This window comes from Saccostrea echinata, unplaced genomic scaffold (genome assembly GCF_033153115.1).
Source record: "Saccostrea echinata isolate AGI-Se365-2 ecotype Australia unplaced genomic scaffold, CSIRO_AGI_Sech_v1 ptg000001l, whole genome shotgun sequence".
NCBI lineage: Eukaryota > Metazoa > Mollusca > Bivalvia > Ostreida > Ostreidae > Saccostrea > Saccostrea echinata.
This window is the reverse complement of record NW_026889750.1, coordinates 12,397,533-12,411,502: the sequence shown is the minus strand read 5'-3', so window position 1 is coordinate 12,411,502 and position 13,970 is coordinate 12,397,533. Positions and strand designations below refer to the sequence as shown.

At 31.9% G+C, this 13,970-nt stretch overlaps 1 protein-coding gene across 2 annotated transcripts in view; it reads right to left on the bottom strand.

The window, feature by feature from the left end:
• Positions 1-11,221: 11,221 nt before the first annotated feature.
• LOC133185349 (zinc metalloproteinase dpy-31-like) overlaps positions 11,222-13,970 on the bottom strand; it is a 61,948-nt gene continuing 59,199 nt past the window's right edge. For both annotated transcript variants that reach the window (XM_061320501.1, XM_061320510.1), the window contains exons 15-16: positions 11,542-11,676; positions 11,222-11,352 (exon numbers count right to left, since the gene is read on the bottom strand). In XM_061320501.1, the coding sequence (XP_061176485.1) occupies positions 11,262-11,352; positions 11,542-11,676 (226 nt within the window). In that variant the 3' untranslated portion in view covers positions 11,222-11,261. The remainder of the gene's footprint in view (positions 11,353-11,541; positions 11,677-13,970) is intronic.

Below are 13,970 nucleotides of genomic sequence, written 5' to 3'. Positions count from 1 at the left end.
TTAATAATAACTAGAGCAAAGCTCGTTGCAAAGCAACGAGTGGGTCATCCTTTTTAGCGAGTAGCTTGTAATTTGATGTAATAAATGGATAAATATTAGTTTAATTTCCAACTAAAGGTAAAAAGTTTCTGTTTAGATTGTAAACTTTGCTAATATTCTCTCCCTTCTTTGATCCAAATATCAAAAAGCCCCCTTTCTGGAACCCTGAATCTGAAGTGACCATAACATATAATCCAACGGTACTCTCTCTAACAGTACTCTTTAAACTGTACCCACAACATTAATACTTTTAGGATTCTCCATCAGCTGTTTAACTGTATCGGGCCCGACACAGTCAATTTTTTCCCGACACATTTACAATTCAAATTTTATGCGTGAGACACAGTAAAAATTGTGCGACACAGTAAGATCCGTGATAATCAGAAAATCAGACCATAAATTCTCTCTAACTGAAACTTTAATCAAACAAATCTACCGTCTTTCAATTTTTAATGCAGAGCATTTAATTATCTCTTAATTAGGGCACATTGTCTTACTTCACCTTGCATTATCAATTATCACCTAGACCCTCGCTAAATTTTAATTTAGCGAGTGTCTTTTATGCATGAAGGACAGAGGCAAATTGTTTGTTTTCACACTTCCATGTAACCATATAATTGCTAAATGCATTTTTTTCAATATTATTTAAATACATGTATATAAAAATTAATTAAATATATCTCTTTACTTCAGAATCACGTTTCCAGAGTAATGTTGGCGATGTGAGTCATCATAACGTAATTTATTTGATGTACATGTATTGTTGAAAAATTTAAAGGCACCCCTAAAAGTATTTTCAATTCTAAAGTTTCTTTTTTAAATTCAAAAACTTACCCATAATTCGATCAACAAACAAAATCACGGCAAATTTACTTTTAAAGATGGCAAGTAGTTCGATTGTATCGACCAGAATTCAATTCTAAAGTTTCTTTTTTAAATTCAAAAATTGCCCGTAATTCGATCAACAAACAAAATCACGGCAAATTTACTTTGAAAGATGGCAAGTAGTTCGATTGTATCGACCAGAATTTCGTCTGCTCTTCAGAGCATGTGTAAAATATAAAGTTATATATAAAAATATCAAGGTTTAATACTGGCAACTTGTAAATACTGTTACAAGTATAGTATATAAGTATTTGTCTTATAATCGTATTTTGTTAAAGTTGTGTTGTGTGTGGGGTGGGGTGGGGTGGGGTAGTGGGTGGGGTGTGTGTGTGTGTGTGTGTTCAGTTGGCTTGTGTATATTATTAAATATATTAGGAGACATTCTAATTGTTTTCAATATCCATTTATTATTTTTTTATTAATATATACGATCATACCATTTGTGTAAAGAATAAGTGACTCAAAATAGTTGTGTGTGCGTGTATGCTTGTGTAATTATAATGAATAGTGGTTCAGTTGCGAATTTAATCGTGAATATACCGCGAATATAAAGAGCTTCGCGAAAAGTCTGCAACATAGTTAAATTTCAAATGATGGAGAACCCTGAGTCTTCCACATCTTGACCTTTGAATTTTTTTAATTTCTAGACTTTTCTATTAATCTGCATGTAGCATCTTTGATGCAAGCATGTAGTCAAACGTGACATACTACAGAATCAGAAGTGTTTTGATACATCACTGTCATTAAAATTGCTTTAAAAGCATTTACATAGTATAACTAGATAGTACGTAACCCAAATGTGTTACGGATGGACGATCTCCATTGTTTGACAATCAGTAAGTAGAAAAATACTCTTACAAGATATGCGCAGAGATTATTTAAGTAACGATTAAAAGGAGGGGGTTGCCAAACGAAGTTTCAGTAAGACACAGTGTTACTAGTTGAAAACTTTAACATGACCTCTTTCTAAGCCTTAAACATAAACATGAAGATGAACTTCATTATCTCAAAAACTGATATTTCGTGATATATCAGTTATATGTCGTGAGTTGGTAGTCCCAACCACTTGTTCTTTAAGCTTTTTACCTTGCATTGTAATCTTGAATAATTGGATATCTTTAAGTATAATCTTTGTCATGTTGAAATTGAGATAAAGAGGTTTGCCTGTATTTCTTGGGTTCATTTATTCAAATAAAACTGACATATTAAAATTTTTTTAACATGTTAAAACAAGAGTCCCATGGGCAACAACGCTCACCTGAGTAACTTTGGCCCTGCTGTTCTTCACCAGATTTCCTCGTAATACTCATTGTGGCCCCAAAATACCACAAGGGGGCATGATTTGAACAATTTAGAATCTACACTACCTCGAGGAAGCCTCCACATAATTTTTCTGGCCCAGAGGTTTTTGAGAAGATTTTTAAATATTTTTCCTGTATGTTTCAATGAAAAACTTTGATTCCCTATTGTGGCCCCGCCCTAACTCAGGGGCCATGATTTGAACAATTAAGAATCTACACTTCTCCAGGAAGCTTCCACATAAGTTTTGGCCTTTCTGGCCCAACGGTTCTTGAGAAAAATATTTTTAAAGATTTTTCTTGTATGTTTCAATGTAAAACTTGGATTCCCTATTGTGGCCCCACCCTACCCCGGGGGCCATGATTTGAACAATTTAGAATCTACACTATTCCAATATGCTTACACATAGGTTTCAGCTTTTCTGGCCCAGTGGTTCTTGAGAAGAAGATTTTTAAAGATTTTTCCTATTATATCAATGTAAAACTTGGAATCCCTATTGTGGCCCCTCCCTACCCCTGTGGGCCATGATTTGAACAATTTAGAATCTACACTACCCCAAGATACCTTCACTTAAGTTTCAGCTTTTCTGGCCCAGTGGTTCTTCAGAAGAAGATTTTTCCTATAAATTTCAATGTAAAACTGGGATTCCCTATTGTAGCCCCACCCTACTCCCAAGGGTCATGATTTGTACAATTTAGAATCTACACTATCCCAGGATGCTTCCACATAGGCATTAGCTTTTCTGGCTCAGTGGCTCTTGAGAAGAAGATTTTTTAATAACCCCACCCTATTTTTGTATTTTCTTGATTATCTCCCCTTAAAAAGGGGCTTGGCCCTTCATTTTAACAATTTATATTTCCCTTTATCCAAGGATACTTTGTACCAAGTTTGGTTAAATTTGGCACAGTAGTTTTTGAGAAGAAGATGAAATGTGAAAGTTTTCAGATGGACGGACGGACGAAGGACAACGGTGATCAGAAATACTATTACTTTTTACATGTACATGTATATTACAAATATACTCAAGTAAATTTCTTACTAGAATTCATTTAGAATATTTGAATCCATTGAAGTTGAATGCAGTAACATAACAAGCAAATTTAAAGAATAGTGGTCTCATTCTTTCGTTGTCTTAGTGGTTGAGATGCAACTACTTATGACATATTTTAACTATCTTGTCCATGTGTTCTGTCTCCTATCCATCAAACATCAAGATACATGTATATATTTCTGAATTAATCAAAGTTCTGGCCATGATTAAAGTTTCTTAAAACTGCAATAAACTTCAAGAGCAAGGTTTTGATATCAAAATTCATAATATATTCCAAAAGGTATTAACAAGTAATGCAAATGTGAAAAAATATTAAAGCCATGTTTTTTCTTAAGCAAAATTTACAGCCAAAATTAAAATTTTTTATACGTAGGTAAAACCTGTTGATCAAGATCATAAAGTCAAAAATGATAGTTCTTTCTGAAAGATGTTGTCACATGTAATCTACCTGTAAAATATGAAAGCATACAAAACTGATTAACAATGTCAAAAAATTTTCCAAAAAAAGTTTAAACGTTTAAACTTTGAAGTTAAGGTCAAAAACCATAGTTCATCTCTCTTAACTCATCGCCTATAGGCAAACTCACTGGAAATATATATATATATATATATATATATATATATATATATATATATATATATATATATATATATATATATATATATATATATATATATATATATATATATATATATATATAAAGCACTTAAAATGACCAACGGCACGAACAATAATAATTGTCAAATTTTCGGGACGACCTGTCCCTTCCTCAGGACAAAGAGACAAGTTAAGAAGTCGGGTGTACTCTTCACCAGAGTACACCCAATAGACCGGACGCAATTCATAGCGCTCCGGATTTCTTTGTTCACAACTGTTTATAAACTCCACATTAAACATGTAACATTGTAAATATTTAGTGTTTGGTAGTTTAGTAGTAGTGCTAGTTGTTTTTGCTTTTCTATTTTCTTTGTTTTTATGACTTCTTAACTTTTTTCTTTGTCCTGAGGAAGGGACAGGTCGTCCCGAAAATTTGACAATTATTATTGTTCGTGTCGTTGGTCATTTTTAGTGCTTTATATAAATTTCCATCCGTGACCTTGTATCTTCTTAGTAGATCCGACACTTACGATATACAGTGTTGTTGGTTTTTAGTGCTTTATATATATATATATATATATATATATATATATATATATATATATATATATATATATATATATATATATATATATATATATAATCACAATTTTTTTGATAAATTTTTTTTATATATATATTGTGTTTCTGTTTCAGTAATTTTTCTTTTATATCTCTTTATAAAATTATTCATTTGATATATTTAAATAATTAATATATTTAACTTTCTATTATATCACAATTAGTCCTCTGTGTTATTCTTTTAAATTATAGCTTAACTTTAATCTAGCCTAAAATATAAAAATTACTTTTTCTCAGTTTCAAATGAACAACACAAACTATGCTGCATATTATTATAATTATTTTTTTATCGCGCAAATAGATGAAAAGCCAATTTGAAAAATAAAACAATATATGCAGTCTATTTAAATATAAACGGCATAAAATTAAATATTCAAACTGTTACTGTAATACTCGACAAAAACAATGCACAAACATTCATTCTTTAGAAAATGCACCGTTACTTGTGCATATGCTATGGTAAAAGTAATAAATACATGTATAATACAAAATGACTGGAATTGCATAAAATTGTTTAATTATAAGAACCGTTTTGAAAAATAAACAGCATAATTAAATAAGACTCAATGGCGATTGATTTTCCAATCAGAAAAAAACATATATATCATTTGTATCTGGTGCTTCTATTATTGTGTTCATTAACATCATTAACATGATAGAATATTCCATGATTAGATATTATTTTTAATCACAACTGATAATTAAATTTTAGAATATTTAAAATTGTTTTCACTGTTCAAAATTTTTGTACCTTTAAAATTTATTTATTTATTAATTAGTTTTTTAATATTTTTATCAATATTCATTTTTCAATTGAAAAAAAGCAGTTTTATAAATGTTTTTACCACAATCATAGAATTTTTTTTTTTTAAATTTGTCAAGATTTCTGATTTTTTAATTTTTTTATTTGAATTTTCCATTGGTTTATTTTTATTCTATTTTAAAAAGTAATTCTCAGGTATAGCACAAGAAAACATGGAAAAAAACTATAGCCTGCTGATCACCCAGGTGTAAAAATCAAAGTGTTGGCTATATGGGAATAAGATTTTTCAAAATGTTGGCTAAGTGGGAATAAACCCTGTAATCAACTTTAGTGGAAACACCCTTTAAAACCAGAGAAAGAAAGCGCACAACTCTTTTTAAAAGCTGAAACGGATTTATTAGGGAAAATACAAATAACAGAATAAATATTAAATATTTACAGGCTAAATTGCACATATAATCAAATTAAGAATGATATAATTGAGTATGAATGCTGAGTGATCACTAGACCACTAAGGTATACATTCTTTGAATTTAACTCTAAACAGCAGGAATACAGAGTTGATTAGTTATACAAAATTTCCTGAGTTGAACTATAAATATCGACATATTTATTCCCGTAAGTGAGAAAGTTGTTACCAATGAAAAAAATACAAAGTATCCAATGCAAAATATGCTGATAATGGGTAGCAGATTGGCTACATTAATTAACGTACATCTGTATCATGCACATTTTGAGTTTGTTTCAAAAATAAATAAAAAGGATGACATGATAATACATGTACTATGAAGACAAATACGATGTAACATAATGTCAATAAATGTGATTTGGTTTCACCAATGAATAATTCCAACCTTAATTTTATTTATTGATTTCCTGTGTTTTGATTGTACGAAAACAAATTCAAGAAAAAGTTTACACCACGATAAATCTCTCACCCAGAACTACTTACTTATGGAGGGTAATCGTGTTCAGAAATCCAGACTTGTAAGTTTGTAAATCCAAACTTGCAATCGTATCAGTTTCATAGGTTACATATGTAAGTAGGTAATATTCCGACATCCAAGCATGTAATTTTAAAAATACAACTGTGTTGACTTTGAGTTTATACTATGAATGTGGGTATTTTTGATGTTGTAAACTTTGTTTTCCGGAATCTGTATTTCCGCGCTCTGAATGAAACACAAAGACAATTCACAAGTCTACAAATGTAAAGTTTGCACGTTTGTCGAATTTTGATATGAGAAACTATGGAGGGGCATCAGTGCCACAATTTTTTAAAAATGTTCTTATTTTCTTTCTTTTTTTTTATTCTAACTTCTTGTTTTCGAGGGGTGAAAATTTTCAATGTTACACTTAACTACATGCAGTATTTATTATATTATACTGAATGTTTTATATAAATACATATTACAGTGAACTTTGCGCGCATCAATTCTGCGTAGTCAATATTTGTTTGGAATAACACCCGTCGTCAAGCAATGTTGACTGTTGCTTCGCTGGAGGGCGTGGCTTCATTATTCAGCGGGTAAAAGTGTTTTATAACAAATGTTTTTCGACGAATCAGATTCAACTAATTTACATGAAAGTATTATATATATATATATATATATATATATATATATATATATATATATATATATATATATATATATATATATATATATATATATATATATATATATATATATCACTAAAAAGTTGTATAGTATCAAAACAAGTTTTGTTAAGAAATAAACTGTGACAGGGAGAAGTTTTTTACTCTGGGAAAACTTCAAAAGGCTTTCTTAAACTCGCTATCTACAGTTTACACGTGTCCACTTGCTGTTTTTTTAGGGTAACATGTGAAATTGTTATCAAGCGAAAACCATTGCTAACCAAAGCCAAGCCGAGGTCAGCAATGGTTTTGAAGGGATAACAATTTCACATGTTACTCTAAATAAACATGTAAAAAATTTTTTGTTATACTGAATGTTTTTAGAATGCATTTAAAAGAAAAAGCTTCAATGAACCGTACGTGCAGACATTCTGCGCAGTTAACAATTTTAATACTGTTACCCGTTGTCATGCATTGTCAACCGTTGCTATGTAATGTTACTCGGAGGGCGTGGTTTACGCACGTGGTAGGGTAACGGTACTTTTTAGCTCACCTGAGCCGAAGGCTCAAGTGAGCTTTTCTGATCGATATTTCTGATCGAAATTTGTCCGTTGTCTGTAGTTGTCGTCGTTGTAAACTTTTCACATTTTCATTTTCTTCTCAAGAATCACTGGGCCAATTTCAACCAAACTCGCCACAAAGTATCCTTGGGTAAAGGGGATTCAAGTTTGTTCAAATGAAGGGCCACCCCTTCTTCCAAGGAAAGATAATTATGAATTTGTGAAAAATTAATGGCATCATTTAAAAATCTTTTTCTCATGAACCACTGTGCTTGAAAATATGAAACTTATATGGAAGCATCATCAGGTAGTGTAGATTCAAGTTTGTTCAAATCATAACCCTGGTGCGGTAGGATGGGGCCACAATGGGCGATCAAAGTTTTACATAGGAATATATAAGAAAAAATCTTTAAAATCTTCTTCTCAAGAACAGCAAAGCCATGATTGGTCATATTTATATGGAAACATCCTCAGGAAGTGTAGATTCAAGTTTGTTCAAATCATGACCCCCGGGGGTAGGTTGGGGCCACAATGGGAAGTCATAGTTTTACATAGGAATATATAGGAAAAATCTTAAAAATCTTCTCAAGAACAGCAAAGCCATGATTGGTCATATTTATATGAAAGCATCCTCAGGAAGTGTAGATTCAAGTTTGTTCAAATCATGACCCTCAGGGGTAGGGTGGGGCTACAATGGGCGATCAAAATTTTACATAGGAATACATAGGAAAAATCTTTAAAAAATTTTTTTCTCAAGATAAGCAAAGCCATGATTGGTCACATTTATATGGAAGCATCCTTAGGTAATGTAGATTCAAATTTGTTCAAATCTTGACCCCCTGGAGAAAAGAGGGGCATTATTTGGCATAATTTGTCATATTAATTCAAAAGTATCCCTTTGAAGTATAGATTCAAATCAGTTCAAATCAACCCCCCGAACCACTTTTATATTTAAACTTTTCGAGACTGAACTGATTTCTGTTGTTTCCTCGCCAGAGTGCTTAGGTGAGCGATGTGGCCCCTGGGCTTCTTGTTAACAAATGTTTTAAACCAATCAAATTTGACTATTTAACATGAAAGTATAACAAAGTCTTTTATCAAACCCGCAACAGAAACTATTCCCCGAGGGCTTGCACGAGGGTAATAGTTCCTGTCAAGGGTTTGATGAAAGAGCTATCCAACTCACAGCCAGTGGATAAGAGTTTTATTATGTAGATTATAATTTCTGAGGGTTGGATAGCACATTTTACACCCCAGTATATGGCTTGGCTTAGTGGAACTCGTCAGTGTTGGAGAAATCGCCAACCAATCATATTGCAGGAAATCAAAAATTGAATAAGAATTTTCCGAGGGTTGGATAGCACAAACTATACCCCAGGGTATAGCTTTGCTAGAAGTGAAATTTTTCAGACTATAAAAATGTAATTTTACCTTCTTAACTTTATACAGAAATCATTTAACAGAAATATAATAATCTTTTTTCAACTTTTATGTTAAATAGCCACATTTTATTGGTATAAAAACATTTGTTAAAAGTACTATTACCCTACCGTATATTTTCCTTCAAATACATTCTAAATACATTTAGGATACCCCCCCCCCCTTCCAAATGATTTTTTAGGGTAACATGTGATAGTGTTATCCCTTTAAAACCATTGTTGACCTCGGCTGCGCCTCTGTCAACAAGGATTTTCGCGGGATAACAATTTCACATGATACCTTAAAATGTAATATTTTTTAAGTACTATAGTTTTAATGTGGCTTATGATGACATGTTTGTTTTAAATTATAATGTTTTGATAAAGTAATTGACTGACTGTTATAAAGCACATTTTTGTGCTCATTTTTGATGCACTGTTCAAATACAAATTTAACATATTAATTATGTGGAATCCAAATATCAGTCAGTATCAATCATATGGTCAGGAGTTAATTTTATCATTATTATTTTTAATAAGCGTTTTCTCAAACTAATTTCATTCCTCTTTAACATGGTACTGAAATGTATTTTTAAAAAAAGGGAAAAAAATGAAAGAAAAAAAAACCCAAGCCCACAGAAGTATCAATATATTCAAAGTTATTTCATCAGGGATTACAATTAACCCCTAAAATTTAGTAGCCAAACGGGCTACTAACTTTTAATTTTCACTTTTACTAGCCCATATTAAGTCAAGAAGTAACACTTTTTGCCACATGATGTTGATGCGCGCAGATGTGCGACCTAGCAGAAACATTAATTTAAATCAAATCAATATGAAGGTACCTAATTGTATTATTTAAGATTCCTTAATTTTATCACATGAAGCGTCTTGTTTAAAAATGTGCAGACATCGGCCAATCGTACTTTGTATTATAATATCTAAATAATAGATAAAAACTATGATTTCAATGAGAAACTATGTTTATCAATGCAATTAAAACTGCAGACATAGAGGAAATTCTGGTCCCCAACCGGGTCAGTGCTACGAAGTTCTCAGTTGTATTTAGTCGCCTCGGGCGACCATTATTCATGCATTTCTTCGGGCCTCTTCCGCGGAAATATATTATTCTCGACAAATTGTATTCGTGATTCGTCAGTTTCAGTTGATCTGCGACTATTAATTTTCGCGGCTGAGAAAACATTAGTTATATATAGTACATATGATACAGTGTATTACGTATTACTTAATTTGTTTAATCGATTTCACTCGTACAAAAGATAATGACATTGTGAAATGTATAAAATTATATGTTATTCATGCCTCCACCCTGCAGTTTTTTTTCAGTACTTTGATCTTTCTTGATATTCCCATTGGCATGCATGTTAAGAAAATCAGAATCAGGTTGCTATCTTGAAAAGGCTCAAATTTCGCGGCCATTGTTTACAACATTTTTTGAGTACAGGCATCGTTTGCGACTTAACAATAAGCGGGTAATATGCACGTTGGTAAATAAAGATTTCATAATATTTATTATCGAAGAACGTTGAATTACTGATTGACACCAATCGACGAACAAAAAGCTTAATTCGTTAATTCGCCACGCTTTCGTCTTGCATGAAACCTGTTTACTTTTTATTTATATCCATTTATTTTATATCCGTAAACTTTGTTCTACTTCTGCTTCTTTTTGTCTTATATATAGCTGCAGTGTGATTACCTGTATTTTACTTTTTGGAAGGGGTAGGAGATCTGAGGTTTTAAATTTTGTAATTTCAAAATCACCATACCTTCAACTGAGAAAAAAAAAACATTTAAAGAATAAAACTGACCCTCTGATAAGAGAGATAACTCTCAGTGAAATACAAGATTATATATGAAAGGCTACTTCTATCTAATTTTGCCCTGCAATTTATGCTGATAGTGTATGCGTTATAAATTAAATTTACTTTGGACAATCATTAGCAAAATTTAAGCAAAATGTGAGTGAACAGAGGGACAATGAACCTTAAGGACCATAATATACCATAAAATATTAAATAGACTGTTCGAAATATTTCCCCAACATTTTTCAATAGCAGATCTGAAGTAAATAATTGTGTTTGTACAATGAAAATGAACATGACTATTTATATTCACAAATACACAAACTGTAATGGAATTCTAAAGATCGAAAAATGTTTTAAATCATTTTTTTAGTTTTTTAGTATGCCCCCTTAAACCTTGGCGTATATGAGGTACAGTTTAAAGTACTCTGTGGGGTGTGTCGTTCTTTTGCAGTAGCCCCAGGCGATGACGGAATGATGTCTGCATTCTACTTGACAATCTAGGAGAATACAAGCAATATCACAGATATAGACCCTCTTCGGTCATTTGGGCAAGGAAACTACCCGCTTTGCGTTTAGCATCCCTTTTCCATCTTAATGAATCCTATCTTTTGTTTATTGGAACACAACTGTTTCCATCAATTTTATAATTTGCACAACACGTACCGAAACAATCGTAAGTTTCTGTATATGTCCTACAAAAAAGAATTTTAATTATGTTATAACAATAATAATATATAATATAATAATATGACAATAAAAATAATGTTATATGTTAAGGGGCTTTTTTGCTCATGGAAAATTGGGATCAACCTAGTGAGACACAATATTTATACATATATATATATATTTTAAAATTTCACAGCATAAACTTGCTAACTTACGTAACGCATATATCCATGGATAAAGGACTACAAAGTTTCTGCTTCTCTATTTCTCGAGTACATTTGTTCGACACTTTATCTTTATCGCATGGCTGTAATCCGCACTGTTTTGCCTCTCTCTCGTAAGTTTTACCCCTAAAAATAGAACATATTGATTTACCTCGCAAACCTTTTATATCATTATCAATTTCAAAAAGATGATTTAATGTGGCTGTACATGAATGGTCGAGGATAGGGAGCCCAAAGACATGGAATACTTACCCTTATTATCATTCTACATGTATGAGTCTTTCTCATGTTTTATCGGTTCACCATTATCAATACCAACTATCTCATGTATTTTAAAACTATACTTTTCTATGTACAAATAATATAAAACGCCTAAATTTAGTTAAGGGTCCTCTACATACTTTCCACCTCTGTTCTGCTATAATTATTATATAATTATTAAGATTTAAGATTAAGATCATAATTATTAAAATTTTTCCGCCAAGTTTTGATAAGTCGCACAACACATTTAGTTTTGATTAGACACTCGGGAATTTTCATATTTTATGATTGGTCATCTACATGTACAAAATTACTTTGTAAAAAATCACTCTGATTTTACACAAAAATACTCTGAGTTTGATACTAAAAGGATACTGAACATCTATGTAGTCTTTGGAGACCAGGCCTTCAAACATTCTGTAGGAATTTCGATGGGAACTAATTTTGCTCCTTCATTAACAGACTTGTTTTTATATTCCATAGAAGCAGAATTTATTCAAAAACTTCAACATGGGAAGAAGAAAACACTTGCTGTGGCCTTCAACTCGACATTTAGGTACACTGTATATCAACGACGTTTTATCAATGAAATATATGGAGATAACGAACAGTATTCAAGCTCAAAAGTCCATTCAAACAATACAAACCAGGAACAGAGCAAACACGGACCTCTAAAACATCAGAGTGGGATCAGGTGCCATGGAGGAGTGAGCATCCCCTGCCAACCGATCACACCCGCCGTGTGCTCCTTGTCATGATCGGTAATAACGGAGAAATCCGTCGAAAATTCAGTGTGTAAATAAAGGCCTAATAATTAGTATGAAAAACTTCAGTCAGCATTTGATTCAATGATAAATTGTATTTGCTGAGAGCATGCTCCTGCGTATCGAATCAAAGGAGAGATATAAACCCCATATGCAGGTGATGAAGGTACATGTATATTGTTGCATAAGTAAGGGAAGTTGACGATTGAAAAGTTAAAGTCATCATGTTTATCATAAAGCTTGGTTGTTAGATTACCATTAACGTCTTTTTCAAGCAAAATATCCATATATGAAACAGATGTGTCAGACTCTGTAGTATCTTTTATCTCAAGCTCACCGGGATATATCGTATTGACATAAGAATGGAAATAACCATTGTTAATTGACAATACGTCGTCGATATATCTAAATGTTGAGTTGAAGGCCACAGCAAGTGTTTTCTTCTTTTCACGAATAAGATTTTGGACAAATTCTGCTTCATATGAATACAAAAAGAGGTCTGCTAATAACGGGGCGCAATTGGTACCCATGGGAATCCCTATAGATTGTTGGAAGACCTGGTCTCCAAAAACCACATAGATATTGTCAATCAGAAACTCAATCATCTTTTTAATGTCAGCTTCAGAGTACTTGTGTGTACAATAAGAATGTTTTTTAACAAAATAATTTTGCAAATGACCAATGACAAGGTAAGTAAATTTACGAGTTCCATTTTTATTGAAAAAGCAGCTGTCAATGATATCAAAAAGCCTGGATTTTAATTTATCGTGGGGAATGGTTGTGTATAAAGTTGAAAAGTCGTAAGTTTTTAAGCTGTTGATTTTGGTAAAATCTTGTGATTTCAAATTTTCCAAAAGTTCCTTGGAATTTTTAAGTATCCACATCTGATTAACACCACTTCTCGAATATATTGTTGCACAGTACTCTTGAAGTTTCCCCTTCATTACTGTTAATATCTTAGTGAGGAGTAAAGAATGAGGCTTGGTTGAACATTTACTGGAACCCTCTATGTATCTTTGTTTGTAAGGATTTTTTACGAAGTTTCGGAATCCAATATAGATATTGTAATTCAAATTCATTTTGGTTGTTTGGAATATTAAAAATATTCAAAACTGACATATGATTTTGAAGAATTTCTTCCTTAGAAAGAGAATATTTACTAAAGTCGTGGAGAGAGAGAGAGAGAGAGTATGTATGGCAGATAAATTAGTAAACTAGTTGCATTTATTTAGCATAACTCGCAATATAGGAAGGAAAGGTTTTGGTCAGAAAACTGTGTCCAGGATTGGTGTACACCATAATATTATGCCAAAATGCCGTTATTCGTGATATATCTTATACATCATCCCATTTTTTTATCATAAGAAATACTTGGAGATTAAAAATGTTACTTTT